General features: G+C 41.6%; 1 protein-coding gene across 1 annotated transcript in view; it reads left to right on the plus strand.

The window, feature by feature from the left end:
• The first annotated feature begins 12,004 nt into the window (after positions 1 to 12,004).
• Positions 12,005 to 25,454, plus strand: part of ISY1 (ISY1 splicing factor homolog) — a 40,150-nt gene continuing 26,700 nt past the window's right edge. Inside the window, exons 1-7 of the mRNA XM_018557178.1 lie at positions 12,005 to 12,073; positions 13,807 to 13,829; positions 15,621 to 15,672; positions 17,002 to 17,067; positions 20,754 to 20,796; positions 23,553 to 23,665; positions 24,870 to 24,987. Coding sequence (XP_018412680.1) covers positions 12,071 to 12,073; positions 13,807 to 13,829; positions 15,621 to 15,672; positions 17,002 to 17,067; positions 20,754 to 20,796; positions 23,553 to 23,665; positions 24,870 to 24,987 — 418 coding nt within the window. The 5' untranslated portion in view covers positions 12,005 to 12,070. The remainder of the gene's footprint in view (positions 12,074 to 13,806; positions 13,830 to 15,620; positions 15,673 to 17,001; positions 17,068 to 20,753; positions 20,797 to 23,552; positions 23,666 to 24,869; positions 24,988 to 25,454) is intronic.

The following is a 25,454-nucleotide window of genomic DNA, read 5'->3' on the forward strand; positions in this document are numbered from 1 at the left end:
GACAAAACGTGCTGTAATCTGCCAAAAAGAAGCTCATGTACCTTTACCAGCTTGAACAGGGGTCATAGGAATTAACCAGTTGACATCCGGGGTGTTAAACCCCCTTCCCATCCAGGCCATTTTTCATTTTTATTGTGAAGCATTTTGTCGTGCCTCCTTATTCTGACTCCAATTCTTGAATGAGTGATTTGTCCCTTCCTGAGACCTCTATGCCTGGCCGGTATAAGCAGATACAATCCCCACGGACAATCTTCATCAGATAGCTGAACTCACCAAATATTTTTTTCCCACAAAGATCTTTATTGAATGCAGCAGGATACAGCAGACAACAGGATGTAACAGATGATTGAAAATACGGTATTGGTCAAAAGATGGTAATGCATATGAACATGTGGCCTAGTGACAAGGGGGACACTTGCAATGTAAGTGAGCCATAATATGGAAATATGCTGCACACATTTGCATGTTATGGCAAAAGCTCCCGTGAGTCTGCAAACTTTTAGTTCCACTTTAAAGTAGTTTTAAACTCTCAAACTATTTTTTCAAGAATGAATCCAGATCAAACAAATATACATTGTTTTTTTTTTTACATTTTTGCCTGAGCATTTACAGTCATCATGTTTCCAAACAGCTGGCTCCAACACTCTTAGCTCCACTTCCCTGAACTTCCTGTGCAGACAGCAGAGACACCCAGGAAAAAAATTGCTTTTTAGAAGGTAGCTGGCAGTATTTTTTCCATACAGTATGCTTTAAAAGGATTACTGATAACTGCGCTGATCACGTCATCTCCTCCCGCACCTAACAGGATCAATAACAGAGTGCACACAATGTTTGGCATTTACTGATTAAAGCACAAATAAATTATTGGCAACAGGCATAGCTGGAGGATTTCCACTTGATCTAGGCCAGGGGCAGCCAAACTTCGACTTCCGTCTGTGGTGATACTAAAAATCCCAATATACATCTGCCTCTGGAAGTCATGCCTGTGGCTGTCACTCTTGCAATGCCTTCTAGGACCTGTAGTTTCACAAAAGCAGGAGGGCCAAAGTTTGGCTACCCCTGGCCTAGAACAATTGTAAATCCCCTGCCTTTTTGTGGGTCGCACTCTGCAGCATGGTAGCATATGCCGCATGCTAGCATAGGAGAGGCTTTTCTACTTAGGCTATAGACTTTGATGCACCCGGAATATATTTAGCTGATTTAAAATTAAAGTTCAGTTGGGCTTTTAACCTCACTTCCTGTCCTGATGACAATCTTGAAGACATTTCACTGGTCATCCAACCAGCTTTCTCAATTCAGATATACCATGACCTGGATGAATGAGAACCTTCCCAGACACAGAGCAATATGGGATTTCTACATCAGTCAGCAGAAGCTGTTCCTTTTGTCCTGGATAAAGCACTCTGAATAGGAAGGTGGAGAATAGGAAGAGTCATCCTCTGAATCATTAATTTGTGAGTAGAAAAATTCAGCTTGAGCTCTTATGTTGAACACAAACAAAAACAAATGGTTTTGTGGTGCCAAAATCCCAGTCCTGAAAAGTCCATGTCCCATTGCTGTCTATAAATCTGCTTCCATCATGCTAAATCACAAGCAATCATAGCATGATTGTGATGTAAACACATTTATGTTCCTCAAAGGATATTTAAACTCCAAAAGAAAAATGTAAAATATTGCAGCTTACCTATCCTTGGTACCAATTTTTTTGGTGACCTCATTTAGGTTTTTGATCTGCCAGTTTTGTTGGACAGCTTGGTCTGTTAAAGGCAGTAGAAAAAGACCAGACTTACTGGCTGCACCACTGGGTAAAAGGAAAAAAACCTAAAAAGAAAACTAATTCAGCCACACATCTAAGGATTGTTAAGCTGAGATATGTTATATTTATGCTTTTGGGTTTAGTTACTCTTTAAATGTATTATTTATTGTGTTTAGAGCTGAAATAGTTAATGGTTTCTGGATAGCTTCATGTCACTTCTCTGTTTCCAGAGCGTAGAAAGTGTAAGGTGATCGGTGTTACGTGAGAGGGTCCGTCAGATCACAATTGTGGAGCTACAGGAGAACAGATGGCTAGCCGACTATAACAGGTCTGCTTGTGCAGCCATTCTACAGGAAATTTCAGGTAAGTCTCCACTTTATTGTTTTATGATTAAGTGATATGGATGCATTTGAAAACTTGCCACCTTAATAGGAACTATAATTAATTCCACTCATAGGATGCCATTGAAATAAAGCTCAAACAAGTTCCTGATGCAGCTGTTGTCTCACAGCTACCAATATTTAATCCCAAATAGTTTTGTCAAGGGTTCGATCCAGGAAAAACTGGATTACCAAGACAAGAGAATGAGATTTACTTCTCCATCTACATTATTTATATATAATACAGTACATGAATAAATGAAAGTTTCCATTAGCAGGAACGAGTTCCCCCATTGTAATGCACACAGAAGATGGACAGAGTAGGGAACAGCTGTGAAGATCGAGTACAACATATTTAAATAGCCAATGGGTGATACAATTCTTTGACAACCACTTAAAAACTGAAATTGGTTTTACAAAAATTTCCATTTGCAGTTAGACAATTTATACAGTCAAACTTCACATTGTCTATTGTGGTTTGAGAGAATAGGAGAGAGCTTCTACTTTCTTGCACTGGCCATTTTCCTTTCAGACAGTTTGCAGCCACCTCTTTATGTAAATGGTTCTCTAGACGTTTTTTTTTGTTTTGGACATTGTAGGACAAACTTTTGTTTTCATTTTCCTGTCTGCTACCCCACTGGAGTGAAAGCTCCATTAGCTTTTCAGTGATGTCTGTGTCCCCTGTGGAGCATGACAAAAGCACATTTTATGCACTGACCTGCGTCATTCTCTAGTGCCACCCTCTGCCCACCCAGGGTGAGTTCTTAGCATCTTGTCTTGGCTTGTTGCTAGAAAACTTCTATGGCACTGCTTGATAGTCACCAGATCTGGTCAATCTCATCTATGTGGCTGCCTCCTGACACCACCGGGCTGTCGGTGAAATAATGAATTGAACATCTAAGAGAACCTTTTCCAACTGCTATAACTCATTCCAACAACCAGAGGGTACATGTTTACGGTGCTATCTGTACGCACCAAAGATAATTTATCCTGTCTCCTGTGAATGGCCTGCCCCCCATGAAGCTGTCATATTGTGTTGTATTGTCTTATGTGCTTCACATCTGAGAACCGATTACATAATGGCTGTATCAAACTTTATATTCAACATTTAGCTGGAACTAGCATGGCTCCAGCAACACCTTTAAAAAAAACAAGCCCCAACATATCATATTCACACAAAACCATAGTAATGACGCCAAGTGTTTACCACAGAATTTTACGGGTCACTTCTTGTTTCATCAGCATCAATTAAGGGGATGGAGGGACATTTAAAAACAGGAAATACATCTGACCAATATAGAGATTGGCTTGTATGCCTTGTTTACTACAGGCATGTACACTTCCTTTACTGCCTTTATATGCATAATTAAAATGTGGTAGAAAGATCAGTATCATTTCAGTTGCTCATACTGCCCCTATATTATATTATAAGAAGGTGCTAAGTGTGTGCATGTTCGTTATATACTGAGACAGGCTCTACGCTGATCAGCTTGGCAAACCAAAAGCCCAACTCCAAGCTCTTTTTTTTAAAGGTTCCCCTGCAGCTCTGGCTGCAATACTCACATGCTCTCCAGGGTTGTGCCCCACTGTAATTCAGTTTCGCCACAAGAGGTTCTCATTCCTCCAGGACCAACCACTATGGCACCCTGCACTCACACTGTAATGATGCAGGGAGCAGGACTGATGTCATCATGTCAGCGCGGCTCTTTGCATCATTGAGAATCACCCAGTGTTGGGAGAAGATCTGGGGAAGACCCTGTGCATCATATGATCAGCCTAAAGATGTCAAAAAAAGGGGGGGCAGTAGGGGTTGGAGCTTATGGCCTGGAGTTGGGCTCCATTGAACAATAGTGATGGGGAGGGGCTGGTATGATTTGAAACCAAGGAAAGCATTTTTTTTCCCGTATTTCCCCATAGTCAGCAAGGAAGAAGGAACAGAGGGAATTAGCTAAACTTTTAACACACCAGATCTCCCTTTTCTGTGACTGGCTGTGTTTCACAATCAGACTATTGCATAACTGATCCCACGTCATTACTACTATATGTTCATATAATTCCAATTGTGACTAGGACTAGTGCCCAATCATGCAACACAAAGAGTTGTAAGTGAATTGCCTTATAGTTTTCAATGGTCTACAGGACAGAAATGACAAACAAAATAAGAAAACGAAACATAGCTTGCAGTTTGCATTTCCTGGTATACGTCTTTAATTATTTATACACAAATATTTGTTTGTTTTCCAGGTTAGAAAAACATATGTTATCCCAGATGGAAAGCTCATTTGATCCATGGGAAGAGAGCACAGAATGCCTAGTGGATGGGGATGTGTTAATACACGGACCAAGCCCCCCACACCTCTTCGTAAGAGATGATGAAGTAGTCACTGACCAGGAGGTTGAAAGTCAAGCTTTTCATACTGACGAAAGTCAAACGTTTGAAAATTCACTTGAGGTGCAGATGATGGAGATGATGAATCTGGATACTACAGGGCAAGACTTTGTCATTTCTGAAAATGTCTGTATAGACACGGGAAGGAAAGATGAGGAACAAACAATTAAACATTTAATTGAAGAACCCAAAATGTGTAATGAGAAGACGGCCACATATTGGACTGGTGGTGGAGGAGAGTCTCAATCTCAGTGTGAGGAAGAACTTCCATCTCTTCTAAATGATACACATTTGGAAGCTGATCATACAATTCCAAATCTACCAGAAGAGATGAAACCATCTCATCATAATACCCGAATTTATCTCCCACTTAAGAAGACTTTGAGGAACCTCAGACTCCTCGATCTGAAGCTGAAATACAACAGTCACCAATTTGCCCTGGATAATCCAGGATTGGAATGCAGCAATGACTCATCTTCCAGCTCTGATGAAAGTGATTCAAAGTTCCCACAGTCTATAACAGAAGACACCAACAGTGATGAAGAAGCTCATCACTTATTTCTGATCGACCTTCTTACTCAGTGTCACCACAAGCTGGAGCAAATGGAAGAACTAAGAGTTGGCTCCAGTAAACTGGCTTGGAGAGTAAGTGTTGTGAGTTTCTAAATTCACAAGCCACACCAGTTATGCAAGAGTCATCAGCTAGTATCAGCTAATGTTACCAGCACAGGAACGTATTTAGTAGGGCAAGATATATTGTACAAAGTTCTGTAATCCCTAGCAGTCATTGAGAAATCTCTTACCGCAGTGAACTGCAAACTGATTGGTTGTTCTGGATTTAAACATTGTGCATAGTTACAGTTGTAAGTTTAGCACCATTTGGGCATAGAAGTGAATGTGAGGTAAGAGATTTGATATAGAACAAGAAATGTATTGCATATATTAGGTGAAGAAAGTCTTGTTTGGACTGAAGATTTTTAAGTGACCTTGTGAGATCAAATTTGAATTGGGTCCAACTAATCATGATTGTCTAGGGCTCCAATAGTGAGTTCTTCAACTTAAGAATTACAACTGAGAGTACCTAAGAGCCAGTGGTGGACCTAAGGAACAAAGGGCCCTGGTGCAAAATTTCTATCTTGCGCCCTCCGTTACCACACCAAGGGGGTGCGGGAAAGAGCGGATCTCACTTGCCCCCCAACCCCCCGGCGGTCTCTGCACCAGAGGAGCTTACACTCTATGTCCCCCCTCAGTCTTACACTATTATTATATATTTATATAGCTCTGACATATACCGCAGTGCTGAGCACTGAACACTGAGTCAGTCACATTAGTTTCTGTACAGAGGAGCTTACACTCTAATGCAGAATGGCACTGGCTGTAGGGGGACTACAAATCCCAGCAATACATTATACAGCAATGCAGAACAGTATATGAATTGGACTCTGAACTTTGCAATGCACTGGACTTTGAACTTAGGAATGCACTGGACTCTGGACTTAGGAACGCACTGGACTCTGTACTTAGGAACGCACTAGACTCTGGACTTAGGAACGCACTGGACTCTGGACCCACCTGAGACCTCACACAGCCCACTATAGACCCTGCACAGCCCACTATAGACCCCACATAGTCCACCTGAAATCCTGCAGAGCCCACCTGACACCCCGCACATACCAGAGACCCCACACAGCCCACCTGAGAGTGACCCTGCAGAGCCCACCGTAGACCCTGCATAGCTCACCCGAGACCCTGCGCAGCCCACCTGAGACTCTCTATGGTGGGCTCTGCAGGGTCTCAGGTGGGCTGGTCGGGGTCCCTTTCCCTGCACATGCAGCCCCTCTTACCTGCTGCTGGGCCCCGGCCTCCTCCACCTCCAGGCGGTGATGCTGGGCCCCAGCCTCCTTCTCTTCTGAACCGGCAATGCTGGGCCCTGGCCTCCTCCACCTCCAGATGACGATGCCTGGCCCCAGCCTCCGAACTGGCGATACTGGGCCCCCGGCCTCCTCCACCTCTGTTGCTGGGTCCTGGCCCCCCTCTGCACTAGGCATGGCGGTAGTTAAGCCACTGCCCAGGGGCAATTGACTTCCTCCCCCTGGCCTAGTCCTCTCCTGTCAGTGGGCTCCCCCAGCCCTGGGCCCTGGGGCGGCTGCACCAGCTACACAGCCGGCAGTTTGCCCCTGCTAAGGGCTACAGCTCAGGTTCTCGCTCCTTTCACACTGCATCTAATGTCATTTTGACCTTAAAAGAACTAAAGCCAAATTATAATTTTTTTGGCTTTTGTCCTCTTTTATTTCAAAGGAGTAGATTTACTAATATACTCCTGCGCTCACTATTGGCTGATTGCGTAGAGCTGCACTGCAGCTGGGAGAGATCCGAATAATATTGTCGGGATCCCCGTAGCTGCCTGACTGACAGATGACTCTGCTTCTCTAGGGCCAGAGCCAGCTGTGCCCGTCCCCTCCCTGCTTGTCCCTCCAGCGGGCGCTGGAGGAAAAAAGAGGGGAAAATTCCTGCGGGTAGGAAGTTAGGCTTGTTGTGCTGGTAAGTCGTGCACTGTATGTTTTGAATCTACTTGACTGCATAATGAATCAATTGGTAATGCTTTATATGCATATACATGGTCCATGCAGTTAGGAGGTTGAATATTTTTTTTACTAAATGCCCATTATTTACCAGCTATTTGTACAAGTTCCATTCTGTACTGAAAAAAACATATTCTGTCTTTACTTTACTTCTGTTTTTTCACTGGTTGCTGTTCTTTTAAAAAGAAGGTCTGTTAGTGAGAACCCTTTTCAGGGAACCATCGCTTTTAGTTACACTCAGACAGAACACAATACACTGGATCCATGCAATATTACATCCTAACCTTCTGTATTATTCTGTTTATCATATAGCTTTGGGAAGCAGAGGCAACCATTGAGAACTTAAAGGAAAGGGTAGCAGAACTCCAAAGAGAAAATGTAAAAAAAGAGGAGGAAATCTTCTTCTTGACAGAGGAACTAATAAAATCCAGAAGAATTTTTCACCAGAAGATGGAGAGAGCCGCAGATGAGAGAATGAACATATCCCATCCCAGAAGTCTGACTTTGAATAGTCAACGGCATGAATTTGAGCCCATCTGCATAGAAAATGATCACTCAGAAGAAAATAACCAAACAGATGAGAGCACATCCAAGATCTGTGTCATCTTGTAAACGTTTATTGAGTTTATGCTGCATATTGTATTTCAGCATTTTTAATAATCAATAGACATACTGGAAGTTAATTATACAGTGTTTTAGAAAAATACGGGATTTTAATAGATTCTTTATTTAACACCAGTAGGACCAATAGGCTGAAATACTCACTGGATTCTTTATCCTTCCAACAACACAGGGTCTCTCCCATACTAATGCAAGTTCAGGCTCTGTCCAGCGTCACACCGAGCTCACTGACGTCACTAGGTGCAGGAGCTGGATGGGACGCTGGCCAGAACATCACAGGTTGTTAAGAGTACGCTAGCCGAAAAGGAGGTGGCAGGCACACCTGCTGCTCACCCCACATCACATGACCATAAATTCAGTGGGAGGATTAGACTTCCTTGTAATAATCAGAACTGGGAATGTGAAAAGATCTTATTGTTCGAATGTTTCAAGGATAAACAGATCACATAATTTTTCAGTTTCCATTCAATCTGAAAGGTTTTATGCTTCCAGCTAGTGCTGCTCTGTCCAGAAAGGGAGAATTGGACTGACAACACTGCGTGGAATTTCAGTGCACCAGAGGCAGCATTGTCAGCTCACTGAAGAAATTAGGGCACACTTAACTTCTCTAGTGCTGTTGGATAGATGTTCAGTCCTCCGCTCTGTCTTCTGCTACATACACTTCTGGGTTCCCAGATATTCTTTTTGGCCATTGGGTGGCCACTGATGATGTAACTCATGCACATGCATACAAGAGTACCATCCTCCCAGGCATCAGGGCCATTCATAGCATTTTGGAGAGTATGTACACTGCACTGTGAATGTGTAGTACAGTGTACACAGAAATACAAAATTGCTGGGGGAGAGAGGAAGATTTTATTAAGCAGAAGAAACTTTGCATGTCTCTTCTGCCAAAAATCCCTACGTTCCAGCGATTTTTTATTTTTCGGACTTTACTCCTGCTTTAAAGGAAAAGCGCACTTTAAAACAAAGTGCACTTATCCTTTAGGCCCCTTTAAAGTGACATCACTGCTCCCTCACTTCCTGTGCACAGATAATTACTTATCGAGTCCTGGTGAGCCCTTTGTCGGTTGTTTGTTTACATCCTCCAGTGGACGTTTCCTTCTCCTGGTCCCCCTGCGCAGTATACCCTATTTACTTTTATGGGGCTCATCTATCTCCATCTCCTGTCTGGGCGACGAGCTCTATATAAGTCAATGGGGATATACGTGCAGTACTGTGGCTAGCAGAAGGCGGCATCTGCCTCAGAATGCCAACGTCAGAACTCAGTAAATATTAATCTGTGCTCTGTGAGGGAGGGAGAGGTGATGTCACCTTAAAGGGACCTAAAGGATAAGTGTTCTTTGTTTTAAAGTGCACTCCCCTTTAATTCAAAATCTGGCTCAGAGTTGCACTTAAAAAATGAACCTAGACAAAGGACATGTTTGCTATGTTTTTCGCTGCGTGCAAATCAGTCAAATTAGTTAAGATTTATGGCCCTGCAGGTAAAGGTTTTGACACCATACCAAAAGTGTTCTTGACAATACATGTGCTATATATGCCTTTATACTGAGATAGTAGAAACACTGCTTCCGCATTCCCGATAGGTTTGACCCACTGATGATTGATCACCACTAAATTTCCTTTATACCAGCGTTTCTCATCCTTTTCTCAGTCATGACACCTTTTTAAAGTATGCAACATTTTGAGGCACCCTAGTGTAAAATGTAAAAAATGTAAATGTAAAAAAAAGTAATATGTGCCCTCACCAAAAAACAAAAACAAATGTACATCAAACCCTTATTCTAGACAGGGATCAGGTATGGATTTTAAGGTAGGACTCCAGCCAAATAAAGGACAACTTGGAAATTCCCCTTCACATCAGAGTCCCCCCCATTTCACATCAGAAACCGCACTTCACATGAGGAGCCCTTCCTTTATGTAAGAGTCCTCCCCTTTCACATTAGAAGTCTCCCGCATACATCAGAAGTCCCATTTCATATAAGGAACCCCCTTCACATGAGAGCCCCCCCCTTTCACATCCGAAGTCCCTCTATCACAGTCGAAGTCCCCCTTGCACATCCGAAGTCCCCCTTTCCCATCAGAAGCCCTCCTTCACATCAGTAACTCCCTTGAATTTCTGTTCTGCATTGCACAATAGTAAATTGGGTACAGCCGGGCTCTGTGTTCAAAATTAAAAGAGTTTTGAAGTCCTTGCATATGCTATCCTGGTATAACATCGGCATTGTAATAGGAATACATGTTATAGTTGTTTTTGATAATCCAATCAAAGCTTACTTTAAAAAATCCCTTTTATGTAGTGAGACCTGCCTCCCATCTGCCCATCACTTTCAACAACTTCCTGGAGTGTGTTTTCCATCTATTTCCCTGCTGCTTGATATGATGATGCATATTATGCATTGCTTCCAACAAACAATGATAATGTTACATTGTTTAGACGTTGAGTTGTAGTTCAGAAGGCAGGCTCTGTGAGAGTTGAGATACAAGGGAGTGCACATTCACAGGGCGGTGTGAAATTGTGTCAGTGCATCCCATGGGCATCTTCAATAACTAAGTTTGCAAACTTTTAGATCGATATGGTTATTAGGTGTGGGATAGAACTTATGGGAATTCATTATAGAAATGCAGATTAATTTTTAGTTTTGAACATAGATACCGTTTAATTAATCATTTTCCACAAACACTGAAATCTTTAATTGTCCAATTCAATTATAAAGTGTATGGGCACCACAACGTCCTGCATTTCCAATTTTTACATCCAAGAATGATCCAGTCTGTCACATCTGCTTGTATTCCAGTAATATTTGAGATTGTAAGCCCTCAGGGGCAGGGCCCTCCTTACCATCTTGTGTTGAATTGTATTGTGATTGTAATGTATTCCTTATATTGTAAAGCGCTGTGCAAACTGTTGGCGCTATATAAATCCTGTATAATAATAATATATATATAAAGAGAAATACTTTTTAGTAGGGATGCACCGAAATGAAATTTTTAGACTGAAACGAAAATTTCAGTCTAAAAACTAAAGACAAAAGATTTGTCAGGCCGAAACCGAAAATGACTTTTTTCCAACCTTTTTAAAAAATATTAAATTAGTTTTTAATTTTTTTTACTTTACTATTAGGGGATTTGGGGAAATACTAGGATCTAAACAGACCCTTGATATTTCCTTTTAAATAGAAAAAGTGATTGAGGACACAGAGTTTTCAATCTCTTATTCTGAAGCCCCAGCACTGAATGAACACGAAGCCTCTATACTGAGTGCTCCTGTCCATTCATAAACTGTGGATATAGTGTAAGTTACAATCATGAATAAGTGATGTAGAGCACTTCCTGTAAATTCATAACTGGAGGCATAGTAAGCATACTATGTCCTCAGTTATTTACAAACACTCAGCTATCAGTACTGATTGATGAGTGTTGGTGTTCTACCGTCCATCCTGACTGCTCCGCCTGTCACAGGAGGCCGAGCAGGGTGGTGCAGGAGAAGAGCTTCGCCTCTTCTGACAGCTGTCTCCTGCCTCACCACCCTGCTTGGTCTCCTGACAGTTTTTCTCCTCCCCGCTGGGTGCTGGCAGCTGGATTGGCTCTGTCTCCCCTCCATTCCCTGCTGCCTCTGCCGACACAGGCAGGGGAGAGCAGCGGGAATCAGAGGGGACACAGACCAGCGCCCAGCATGCAGGAGAGAAGCTGGTGGATGCACCGCATTTTGGGACGTTTTGGTACTATCTGCATTTTGCCCATAGTACCATTTTTGTCCGAAATGGTTCGGCAGCCGAAATTTCGGCGTATGCCTACTTTTTAGTGTAAAGTATGTCGGTGAAAGACACATCCTTGCTACAATGCCAGTTAGGTGGGCTGTGGAGAAATCAAATGCAAAAAATGATCAGTTGTATAAATCTCAGAATGAACAGGAATACAAATCTTCTGGCAGATAAAACAGCTGCAATATATGTATTAAATCTGTTTATTCAGCTGTTTGACCGAAGAGTTCAGCTTTATCAAATCAACCAGGATGTCACATGCACTTGTATCACAGCAATAAAGGTTTTCAGTTTATATTAGCTTATGTGAGGTTGTCAATTGCACAGTATATCAGCCTTCTATAATGAAACAAATGGAAGGAAGTAAAGTACAGCAATCGCAACAGTGACATCTGTCCCATTGTGTTGGAGCATTATATACACCTGCACTACCATCGTGTGAACAGCAGGTGGCACAGGTGGACGCTCGCATGAATTGTCACGTCTGGCGGCCTTTGATGAGGTCATTTCCGGTGCGCCGGCTGCCTCTGTGTGTTTCATGCTGTAGTTGCTGGTTGGGAGTTGACACTTTGCCGGAGATGGTGAGATACATTAATCCACATATACTTCACTTTACAATAAGTGTACATTATCAGTGAGCCTCATAATACAGATTCTGGCTCATTATTCGTATAGGACTTGCCTACTCACATAAACTGTATCGTACTTACTGCTGGCTTCATACAAAGAAGCTGCCTGTAGTAAGCAGTCCCCGGTTATCCAACACTGTTCTTAGATTCTCACCTCATGAAACTGATGACAGGTTACATCTGATTACTATTACTTCCTGTATTTCATACCTTTTCACTACACGTTGTACTCTTCCCGAGTTTTAAAGAGACACTGTCAACAAATTAAAGTGACACTAAACTCAGGAGTTAAATCTTAAAAATGCATTCAAGTACCTTAACTATTAACAATAATGTATCTAATTTGTGTATCACTCGGCTGTAGATCCTCAAATCATCTTTGAATTGGTTCTGACACTGTCCTTCCTTCTGGAGGGTGGCTACTCTTGTTCTCCCTGGTCCTTGTGTGTGTTGTAATGTAGTCACCGCTCCAAGCTCACTCCCGTGATGGACTATAATTTCAATACAAATGAGTAAACTAAATGTGAGAATGTAGTTCATCACGGGAGCGAGCTTGGAGCAGATTTTAAATACGAAATTCTGGATATCAACAGAATCACTTAAAAAGTTTCAAATAGAGGTTCCCGGCAATAGAGGTGGGTAGTATATTCACCTAAATGTCAGCCTTTACCTTACCCTCACCTCAGTGTCTCTTACTATTGCTCCCTACTTGCGCTGCTGCCTCCATCAGGCTTTTCAGCATTCGACCCTGCCATACACTTTGGTTCCAACCTTCGACACCTACATCACTACAAGACACAACATTGATGTAGGGGTCTGAGCAAAGAACAGCAGGTCAAAGTGGAGGGGTATTGTGGTGTGACAGATTTAGCCTTCTGACTGCAGCTGTAAATTTGCTGCTCTCTCTGTGTGCAAGGCTCAGCAAGAAATGCAACCAGAAGGTTTCATTGTAAACAAACCTCACGTCATCTCTGCGATCGGCTCTCATGGTGATCATATGATCAGCAACTGCGCTGTCTGGTTCCCGTTTGTTATTGTTAGGGTTAGTTCACGCCATATGTAGTGCGTTCCGGTCCGATGCTCTCTCTCTCTGCTGTCTCTCTCTCTCTGCTGTCTCTCTCCTCTCTCTCTCTCTCTCTCTCTGCTGTCTCTCTCCTCTCTCTCTCCCCCTCTCTCTCTCTCTCTCTCTGCTGTCTCTCTTCTCTCTCTCTCTCTGCTGTCTCTCTTCTCTCACTTTCTCCGCTGTCTCTCTTCTCTCACTTTCTCCGCTGTCTCTCTTCTCTCACTTTCTCCGCTGTCTCTCTCTCCTGTTTATTCTTACCTCCACTGCAGCAGCTTCCCAGGTCTCCTCTCGTGCGCCGGCGCCCTGTCCTCCCGCGGTGCTTGTGTGGCCAACGTTGCACACGGGGAGAGGTGTTCCACCTCTTCCCGTCTGCAGCATCTGACACATGCAGCCGAACAAGCACCGCAGAAGGACAGGACACAGGCCAGTGAGCTGATCGCGTTCTACCAGTGTTCGCTTTGCGATCGACTTGTAGATCGCGATCAACCTAATGAGCACCCCCTGACTAGACCATTCATCATTTATTTCTTAACAGTCAGATCCTCCATGCATGTTCATACTGTACTGCCATTAGTATTTACATTTATAACCTGAAGTGACTTTCTGTTTCTCTTTTTAACAGGCCCGTAATGCGGAGAAGGCTATGTAAGTGTCAACAATTGCAAATAGACACATTTTCTAAATGGAGATTATTTTGAACACAGTTTCCTTGACATTGTTATTTAGAGATCTGTGTTATTTGTATGTTATGATTCTATGTGGTAGGTTTGCTTGGGGAAAGGAAATTAATGGACAGTGGGATGTTTATCAATTCACTATTTTAAAGCAGAATTTTTCCTTACCCTTGACGTGGAGCTACTTGCACACTGCAAGGGGATACGTGCTCATTTTATGTCTAAGTGCTACAAAAAAAAAAAAGTTATTCACATCCGACCCTAGGAGCCAGCTTGCTCTTACACCGGTCCTTCCAGCCTCTCTCCCCCTCTTCTGCAGTGGTCTAAGGTCCCGTAAATCATAACATTCTATACATAGTGTGTAGATGTGAGGGTGCTGAGGAAAATGTCATTGTTGCAGCGTAGGAAAAAAAAATGATTACTTCAGTGGCTGGAGAAGCAGGCAGCCATTTCGGCGATTCAGGTAATTATAACTTTTTTAGCACCTAGACAAAATGAACACTTAACCTTTTCAGTGCGGGGGTAGCTAGCAAGTAGTAGTCTGGAGCCTAAAGCAACATTAAGCATACTTATCCTTTTCCCAACCCTTACACTATAAGATTCTGTTTGGGCAGTTTAAAGTAGTTTTAAGCTCTTAAAGTGTTTTCGAAAATGTGAGTACTGTATCTATGTTTTGGGTGGGTTTTCAAGCTGTCATATTTTTGGTAAAAAACTTTTAAGGTCACCAATTGTTCTCTTAATTTGTGTTGCCATGTTTATTTTTTAAGAAAATCTTTTTACACTTTTATTCATGTATGTACTTATACCCTGGCTACTTATATGTACCTGCTAGCTGAATGTTTACTTCTCCAGTTATGTGCCCTCCTTTCTTGTGGGAGTGGATTTACAGTATAAAAGGAGTCATTGTGCTCTCTGTTTAAAGACTGTCCATATTGTCTTCTTTTATCCCACTCACACATAGTCCTGATCCCAAGCAGAGCTACTGCAGTCTTAAAGTGACACTAAACTCAGGCGGTAAATCTTAAAAATGCATTCATGTACCCTATCTTTTAACAAAAATTGAACTTATTTGTGTATCACTTGGCTGTAGATCCTCAAATCATCTCTGAATTTGCGCTGATACTGTCCTTCTTTCTGGAGGGTGGCTACTTGTGTTCCCCATGGTGTCTGTGTGTGTTTTAAAGTAGCCACCAATCCAAGCTCACTCCCGTGATGGACTAAAATCTCACGTTTAGTTTACTAATTTGTATTGAGATTGTAGTCCATCACAGGAGGGAGCTTGGAGTGGTGGCTACTTTACAACACACACAGGGACCATGGGGAACAAAAGTAGCCACCCTCCAGAATGAAGGACAGTGTCAGCACCAATTCAGAGATGATTGGAGGATCTACAGATGAGTGATACACAAATAAGTTATATTTATGTTAACATGTGATCAAGTACCTTAACTATTAAGATTTAACTGCTGAGTTTAGTGTCACTTTAAGCTGGCCACTGACATTTCAGTCTGTACAATCATCTTTAGATTTTCCAAGTACTGTGTAGTGTAAGGGCATACCTGATCGGATACAAATTGGAAAATTTGATCATGTAGACTTTCTCACTACGTAGTTTTGGGTAAGTCTAAGGGATAGTGTGCATTTAGACTATAACCCAAGTTATCAACTAGGGGACTACTATTAGAGGTACAGTATTAACAAGCTACATTGAATAGGCTTATCTAGAGACCTTTTATGTCAATAAAACTTTTTTTTTTTAAAGGACGGCCTTGGCGAGGTTTCGCCAGGCCCAGCTTGAAGACGGCAAAGTCAAGGTAAGGTGTAGATAAGATGAATATTTGGTAACTTTTAGGTTGTGGAAGGGTTTTGAGCTGTTAAATTTATGTTTACTTTCGTGGTGAGAGTGTTGAGTTCTCCCTTGACTCACAAATGTTTTCCCCATCATTTAAAGACAACTTTAGCCAAACCTTTTTATGGATTTAGTCCTCATTTGGGTCACAGGAAAATGTAGTCCCGTGACCCAAAGTCAGCATCTAGCGGGCTATTGCCCACTCTTTGCTGATAGTGCAGAGCTCCGCTGCAGCTGGGAAAGATCCTGAACATATTGTTGGGGATTCATCCCGATGCCTGATTGACAGCTATCTCTGCCTCGCTAGAGCCAGCTGTTCCCACCCCTTTCTCTGTCTGTCCCTCCGAAGAGCACTGGAGGAACAGAGAGAGGAGGGGGAATCCCTTCGGGGAGCCGCTCTTTTCAGGGAGAAGACTCTGAGTTGAGCGATCAGTGGTTTGAGGTCACTCAGTTCTCAGTCTATTTTTGGCCTGACTTCTTAGATAAAAGTTGATTGAACAATTGACTTTTGTAGGGTTTGCAGGCCTACCCACTGTAAGGCCCCATTCACACTTGCAAATGGGGTCTAGTGCCCGAGTCTCATGAATTGGTCCATGAGACTTATGTGAACAGCTGCAGGCGGAAGTGCTGCTCAAGATATAGAAATCGTGAAATAGTGACAGCTGCCATCATCTGAAGCTGTTCGCATGCAGCACATGCTGTGATTACCTGCAGACATTTGCCCTTAGATGCTAACACTTTACCTCTGGGGTTGATTGTCCACAGATAATCACAGCATGTTTGATTACTTGCGAATGGCAGCGGGAGCTGGCTTCTGACATTCCTTTGATCATAGCTATTCCTGCTCGTAGCTGTTCACATGAGTCTCACAGAGCAATTTGTGAGACTCATGCAATCAGTTCCATTCACAAATATGAATAGGGCCTAAGAATTTCTGCTGGTTGTTTACATTAGAGGCCTGCCTGCCTGCCTGCCAAGACCTGTTCTCATAGAAAAAAAGCTGAACTTGTGTTGTGAACTTTGAAAATGATTTCTTCACAATGCTTATAGATACAGAGATTAATGAGGGCTTGCTTTTCAGAACTTTTACTGCTTGTTCAGAATATGTAAATACTTAAGTGTGCATAATCCAGGTACACTTTAAACACTTGCTATATTGACTTTGTATATTATTGTTACAGTTGTCAGGGTTAGGCAAGCAAGGCAGTCCTAACTAGATGGAAACAGGAGCTTTGCCCATTCCCAATGAATATTTTTCCTATTTTCTAACTTTTGCTTTATTTTCCTCATTCAGGAGCGAAGGCCTTTTCTTGCTTCTGAATGTAATGAATTACCAAAAGCGGAGAAGTGGAGAAGACAGGTAACACCTAAAGGGAATGTATAGAGTTTTTAGTGTTTTTAAACCTACATGCCAAAAAGATCATTTTAAAGGAAATTATTTTATCCACGTATGTTAGTGTTTAAAACTGTATTTGCACAATACATACACATGTTTCATGCTTTTCATTGCTCCACAAGGGTTGTTCTTTATTTCTGCTTCTCACAATTCAAGTCTCTAAGCCTGCTGACTAATGGGAAACAAGACACTACCTGTATGGCTGATGTCTTATATCAAGACTTTTTAATCGGATGCGGAGAGATTGCTTTAAGCCACCAAGAACTCCCTCTAATCAAAGTTTCAAAAGCTACAAATCTCTATATTTAATACACCGAAAAGATATGGAGGAGGACACTTGTAATAATGTAAAAGTCATATTAAATGTTACTTTAAAGTGTAAATTCGCACTAGAAGTAATGAAAACTAACTAGCTATTTATTACCGTATATACTCGAGTATAAGCCGTCCCGAATATAAGCCGAGGTACCTAATTTGACCAAAAAAAACTGGGAAAAAGTATTGACCCGAATATAAGCCGAGGGTGGGAAATGAGGCAGCACTTATGGATTGTATTGTGCTGTGTTTGTTTTTTGTCTGCACTCCAGTTTTTCTTCAGGCAGTGCTTGAAACTGCAGACTAGTTTTAGCGGCACCATTCGAGCCATGGTGTCTCTCACAATTTCCATACTATCTACCACCTGTGACTGACAGGGTAACGGCAAAGCTCAATAGTTTCCCAGTCTGGCTTTTCAAATGGCGTATGTCCAAATTTTTGCTGAGCCTAATGGACTTTGATGTCATGTGCCCGCCTACCACTTTGCAAGTTTATGCTGATCGGAGACTCAAGTACAGAATGCTAAAAAAACAAATAAGTGCCTAAATTGGTACGTTGAATGTGTCAGTAGGTTATTTTCACTTGTCTGCATAACTGGACGCTTGTCATTTTCTTTGGCGACAGTGGCTTTGTAAATACTCCTGACCCCTTCTTAAAGGAGAACTACGGGGTTAGGGCTTTTCCCCATAGTTCTCCTTAGGGTAACGGGAGGACACAAACTAGCGTCCTCCCGTCACCCTAAGCTCAGTATACTCGGTATACTGAGACGCTGAAGCGGATCCCGACAATTATGTCTGGATACGCCCAGCTGCGTGAGTGACAGTTGGCTCTGCCTATCTAGAGGCAGAGCCAGCTGTACCTGCCCCCTCTCCTGTCCGTTCCACTAGTCAGCGCTGGAGGATCAGAGGGGGGAATCCAGTCCCTCCCCTGTCACGGCAGAGAGCCGTGACAGGATCGAGAAGTGAGCGAACGCTGGTATGTGTTCGCTCAATTCCCGATCTACTGAGCCGACCGGTGACAGTTTCATTGTCACAGGTCGGCTAGAACTATGAGGTGAGTGAAAATCACTCACCTCATAGTTCTCCTTTAAAGTAGTATTAAACCCACAAACATTTTTTAAGCCTACGGTATATGTTCTCATGTACCAGGGAAACATTCCCCAGTACATGATTCAGTTTATACGCTTTCTTAAACTTGTATATTTAGAGCTTCACTGGTGCTGATTTTAGATCCCTAAGCCCAGCTTCCTCAAACTTTCTGTCAGGGAGAGCAAGCAAACTCTGTGTACCAAGTTACAAAGCTCAACAGCTGGCAATGTATTGGCTTTGAGGGGGCAGAAGCAGGATGGGGATCATTAAAGCTTTGGTGCTGTGTGTTTGTGTGGATGCACACAGCTCCTGGCCCGGGAGTGGGCGTGGCTCTGTAGATGGCTCTATAGGAAGCTGCAAGGGAAAGGAGCCACCCTGAAAAGAAAAGTTTTGCCTGGACACAGAGTGGCCCTGTAGAATTCAGAGGATAGGACAAATGCAGTACATCAAAAAGCACCATATACCTCAGCAGTAGGAATTGCTTACAAAGTTAAAGTTTTAATATTTTAATTGTGTGTCTGCGTAGAGTGAGAGTTTGTCTCATCTACAGAGGTAATTTTGTCTCAGACTTGTGCAAACCTATCTCGGTTGGCTTCCTGGTATTACAGACAAAGAGATTGCAACTACACATTAAAACTCTTGCATATACACTGCTTGTCCAAAAAAAAAAGTCACCACCTAGATTTAGCTAAGCAAATAGGTAAGAGCCTTCCACTGGATCATAGGTCTAGGTTCAGTAATGTTATGTGCTCAAAAAATGAGGTCAGCTGCCAACCTGAATATACTGAATGGCCAAGTTTGTCCATCAATGTAATTTTTCTTCCCTGATGGCACGGGCATATTCCAAGATGACAATGCCAGGATTGTGAAAAAGTGGTTCAGGGTGAAAGAGTGGTCCTTGTGTGAAAATGAGCTATCATTTTCACACAAAGATTGGCCACAGAGTCAAGACCTTAATCCTATTGAGAATCTTTGGGATGTACTGTGGAAGACTCAGTGGCCTGATTCGCCTATCATCACTACAAGATTTTGGTGAAAAATGATTGCAACTTTGGATGGAAATAAATGTTGTGACATTGCATAAGCTTATCGAAATGATGCCATGGCGAATGTGTGCCGCAAACAAAGCTAAAGTCAGTCGAAATAGTAGTGTGTGACTTTTTGACTTTTTTTTTTTTTGGACAGGCAGTGTACTTTGCTAAATAACAGGCAGCCTGATTTGCTTTTAATTTTGCTCTCTAATTTTCTTGGTACATGTCCCTTATACCATTATGACCCACAGATGAAGCATGTATGGGAAAGCTTCTATTGGCTCATGGAAACACAGCTTTTTTTGCTGCTATGTCTGACCCTTCATGCATCGGGGCAGGACATTGGTGGCCTTGAGGCGAGAGGTGTGTGGAGGACAGGCAACTCCCCATTTTTGCATGGAAATACTGGCTGAAGGATTGCTTTTGTTTCGGTGACCTTGTTACCCAAGGTTTTCTGCCACACATATACCTCTCACCTCCTACTGCCTGGCACGGGGTCCATGGTTGCAACCTCTCTCCCCATTTCTGCTCTGGGAAGATCGGCTCTGACGATATGCCTGGATGGGGCTGCAGGGACACACACCTGTCGATCTGCTGGAGTGATACTGCCCTTTTCCTGAAGAAGCGCCTCTGAGCGCGAAACGTCGAGACAAGAAATAGCTCCTCCACTGTCAGCCATCCACAATTGTTCTAAAGTATCATGTTATCTTTACAATTCTTTCAATCAACTTGGAATCATCTGTTAAACAAATCAAGTTTTTTTTGTCATATTCTAATCATGTTGTATATTTACAATGTATGGATCAGCAATGGAGTGAGCTCCTAAGGAGCTATCTGACTAGCTAGTTGCTTTTATGAATTATATTGCTCAAATTTGAACTATAAACATTAAATACATTTTTATAGTCTATCGTTTTTTGAGTTGTCATTTGGTGCTCAAAAACCCCCACTTTTCTCTTCTTTTTTGTTACCAACATTTTTCAGGGGTTTGGCACCTATTACCTAGGCCCAGGTCATACATTATTAATTCTATGACTGTGTTATAGATATCATTTTATTTTGCGTTTCCGATCATTTATTCTGCTAACATGTTGGTTTTGATTACTTTTGTACACATGAAAGAATTCTAAACATCTCTAAGGATCTTAATAAAAGTTATCTCGGATGTTAATACATTTTGAAATTAAACTCTGAAAATGTTTCTATTTGGTAACAGATTATTGGTGAAATCTCAAAGAAAGTGGCGCAGATCCAAAATGGTAAGTTTCTGGATTTGTTAAAACTATGTGTAAAGTAACTGTAAAATGTACCGGAAGGAATGAAAACAAATCGAGTAACTGCTGTAGCAGAGGTCTCGGCTGGAGTCTTGGTCGCGGAGGACCTCTTGCTTACTCCAGTTCTATCAACATAACCAAAGCCTAGGCATTTGGTCATGTGACCAGCGAATCTGAACTGTGACCCACTACTTAAGCAGATCTCCCAGGTCCACAACAGACCGGTAACTAATATTTTTTTAGATCCCCACAATGTCATGACAGGGTCTGAACGGCTCCCTATGTTGCTCATTTTGGAGGGAGGAGTCAACCAGCCTTCAACTCAAAAGAGCATGAGGTCGGGAGTATGGGTAGATGCCTACATGTGATGCTTTTGCCGTCATTGAATCATGAAGACACCACCTGTAGAACCACATGTGCTGTGTCATTGACAGACAAGCCTGTACAAAGAGGACTAGTAGATGCTACAGAGGCCCTGTAAAAAAAAAGCTAGTTGCAATTTTTTTTTTTGTGAGATGATATATGCACAAATGTTTATCAAATCACAATTTTTTGGAAAAAATACACTAAAATTAATTTGAGTGCACACAAACCGAATATATTACCATCTTATTGGTAAAATATAAAAGATGGGCTTGTGTCAGGTAAATAGATACCAAATATGTAAAGCCTTTATTATGTGCACCCCTGAAAAAACTACAGTACCCAAAATTGCTCATAGGTGATGCTTTAAAAACCTTTACCACTTATCAATTTAAAGTTAATGGTCAGTGAACGGCTCATTACACAGGGATTAGCAGGACGTCATTCCAGAAACAGACGTCCGTCCACCTCTCAACTTTTTTTTTTAACTAATATGATGATACGGAATACTTTGAAAACTGTATACAGTGAGATATCACAGTGACTCCAAAGACACTTCAAGGATCACCAATGTCTTGGGTTTACATGTGATCTGCACTTTGGGGTTTTTCTTTGCTTTCCCCTTGATACAATTCAGAGACATTTTGAATTGTTATGTTTCAAGGGGGAAAAATACTTCCCGACTCTAAATTTGGTAGTCACTTTTTACCCTGGATCCTTATCTGTACATTGTTCCAGCTTTGTTTGCTCCTTCCTTTCTTTCCATGTTCCACATCTTCAGTGATTGGCACTAATACAAGGAGAACAGATCAGAAAACAGAAGGGTTATAGGTATTGAGGTATGCACAATCATATAAAGACTTAGACGGATTTGGCTTTTATGAAAGCTGTCATTGGTCAGATGTGCATGCATCAGATCATCATGCAATGCCTCTTTGACCTTTTTTACACTAAAGAGGTGCAAATCTTATAGAGGAGGGAGTGAGGGCTGCACACATATAGTCCTGGGGTCAATGAAAGCATTCTTATACAGTATTGGCAGGGTTTTCTAACGTATCGGTCATTTTGCTGCCTGTGAATGCTCGATTGGTGATGTCAAGGGCTTGTATTGTCAAAAAAGGCCATTTTAAGTAGAATTGACTGAAAGACTGATCAGCATTGACATAGACATACTGTATGTGGGCACAGGGTGATTAGTGAGCAGACTGACAGAACTATTATTACACTTATTTTATTTCAGTGCTGGTGAGAAGGGGGGGGGGATGTTGTAAAGTGTTGTTGATGGGGTGGTATTTTAATGCTGATTTTGATACTGATGTATAATATCACCTCACCTCAAAATATGTTTTTTTTCTCCAACAGCAGCTGCCTTTTTTTTTTGTAGTGCATTTTTAGAAATTATTGTTATTTTGTTTCAAGTAAAGAAACTGACGAGGAGAAATGAGATAGATGTTATTTCTGGTTGCGGAACAAATTTGTGTTGTAGCAGTGGTGATTCATCATGAAAAGGTCCATTAAACCTGCTGTTGTAAAAATGCAGCGGATCCATAATTCATTTATACGGCTTGCACCAAAATGCTGTTTTCATCCGACAGGTGCTTTAGATTGTGGCCAGAATGCGGGCTTATTTATTGCTTGATAATTGTGCTCTATAAGAAAATAATAAATGTAAGATAAGGTACCCGGAAAAAAACATGTTTTACTGTTTAACAGAACTATTCTTAGCAATCTTAACCACCTTACTACCAGGGCATTGTTTTCATTTTTCACACACCCATGTTAAAATCTGCATTTTTGGATAGAAAAGATGCCAGACATGTCGAGCATTAAAATTGCATGTGCCCGTGCAATGGTGAAGAACTATGGTACTCAATTGTCCATATGTGACATTTTAAAAGCCTTTACTGCATCAGTTTAGAGTTAACAAGGAAATATGGCCCTAAAATGATTGTTCTCACTCTTAAGTTCAACGTGAATGTCAGAGTGAGAACAATCATTTTAGGGCCATAACGTTCTGCCTGATGAAGGGGATCCTGTGTGACCCTGAAACGTCGTATTAAGTGTATCACACTATGCTACTTATACGTCAATCAACAGACGTATTTGATTCACTATTGGGGTGCCGGCGTCTCTTCATATTCTACAGGTTCTCTTTATGGAGACATCGGGGGTCTGTTAAACTCCTTATGTCTCTTTTTCTTCAATACAGACAATCAAGGCTGTTGCAGGCTACTACAAGTTATCTGGGCATCACTAATTATTATTCTTTTAGCAAAATTAACAGAGCTATGCCAAGAATCGGATTACTGCATTCAATGTTGTTGTCTTCTTTGTTCTCATTGGTCCTAATGTCCTGGTATATTTGTTATTGTTTTTAGCTGGCCTTGGAGAATTTAGGATCCGAGATTTAAATGATGAAATAAATAAGTTAATCCGAGAGAAGGGACATTGGGAGGTCCGCATTAAAGAACTGGGTGGTCCTGATTATGGAGTAAGTAAAGTATTATTTTGTCTATAGATTATTCTGTGGCATTTACTTGCTTATTTCATGGAGATGGCATGAGGTTCGGCTGCTCTGAGTTCTTTACAGGAATATTCCTCTTTTCATGCAGACTTATCTAGTCCTTTCTAGTCCAACATCTTTATAATTATTTTAAAGAGTTTCCAAGAAACTGCACATTTTTTTTCTTTATTTTTTTTTTAGTGGAGCCTGCTAATGTATGTATTTTTCTTACAATTTTCGACACACAGTACATCCTAAAGTGCAACTGAAGCCAACATTTTTCTTTTGGATAGAGTGGAGAGGGATTACAACACCTGTTAGGTTTTTAATTGCTGTCTGTATCACCGTTCACCCACTCTATTTGTCCTGATGACCATTATCACAGAGAGTGAAAGTTTATGAAAAATCCAAAATTTTGGGTTCGTACCAGAACAGGAATAGATGGGAAATCTTCCAATAGGGACACTGGACCTGGTGACCCTGTTGACCACCAGGGATTTTCCTCTCTTTGTAGGGATTTTCTCTCACATACTGGACAAGAAGTGATGGAAAATCTCCCTAAGAGGACACAGATGACAAAAAAAGCTGACAGGTTATAACGCTCCCTTACTTTATCCAAAACTTAGGAACTAAACACTAAAAAAAATTGTTTGGCTTCAGTTCTACTTTAAGTGTTGCTTCTGTGTTCATTCCCAAGAATTTAGCAGCAAATCTGCTTCACTGATCATGCTGACCAGGATGCTTGTCCATAGTTACATAGTATTTGAGGTTGAATAAAGACACAGGTCCATCAAGTTCAACCTATTTCTTGTATGCGTGTGTATGAGTCCCTGTGTGATCTTGTTTTTAAGGGTACATGTACCCCTGTAGGTCTTGAACATTTTATGCTACTGGGACAGTAAAATCGGGTCCAAGGTCGCTGATAAAATTAACAATCTTCTATATCTTTGATTTTATCTTTGATAATTTATCTTGCATCTCCTTATGATTTCAATGACCTAACAACATATACATTTCGATAGAGAGGCTTTTGGCATTTTTCTTGTTGTTTAAAAGCAGCATGACATAACCTGGAATTCTGCTTAATGAGAATTGGGCTAGCACAGTGTTCATACGGTGTTTCCATGCATGCATTACTTTTGAGAGGTGACACCTATGCTAGAAAACTGAAATTCTTCCTATTTGATTTCAGCGTATAGGGCCCAAAATGCTGGACCATGAAGGGAAAGAGGTCCCAGGAAACCGAGGTTACAGGTATTTTGGAGCCGCCAAAGATTTGCCCGGCGTGCGCGAGCTGTTTGAGAAAGAACGTAAGTTTTTGCTGACTTCACTTTGTGGGTTTCTTCAGTTTAATTACTTTTTTTTTTCACTTGCAGAAAGCAGATAAATTCTAATGATGTGATCAACAAAAATTAATTGTTTGACCACAGTGATGCTGTGCTTTGACGAAATAAATACAGCAAGGTTTTTATTTTAGGTGACTTTTGGATACACCCTTGACATATTTCCAGATTCTTTAGGGTTCTCTCTGTTCACATGCAATGCAATGGACTTAGCATTAAATGTAGTTTACGAGCCACCCTAAGATCAGATTACATGGAGCCTGCTTGTTCTGAGTATCTCTATTAGTGTGTTTCAGCAAAATGCAGCATCTGCTGTGTAAAAATTCCAGCTATCCTGGTTGTATACTGATACTCTCTGTCAAAGTTACAAGTAAGGGTTAGAGAGAAAACTAAAGTGTATCTACTGAACAGAGATGAGGACACCATAAATCTGA

The sequence above is a fragment of the Nanorana parkeri genome, unplaced genomic scaffold (assembly GCF_000935625.1).
Source record: "Nanorana parkeri isolate BGI_ZX_2015 unplaced genomic scaffold, ASM93562v1 scaffold270, whole genome shotgun sequence".
Classification (NCBI taxonomy): domain Eukaryota; kingdom Metazoa; phylum Chordata; class Amphibia; order Anura; family Dicroglossidae; genus Nanorana; species Nanorana parkeri.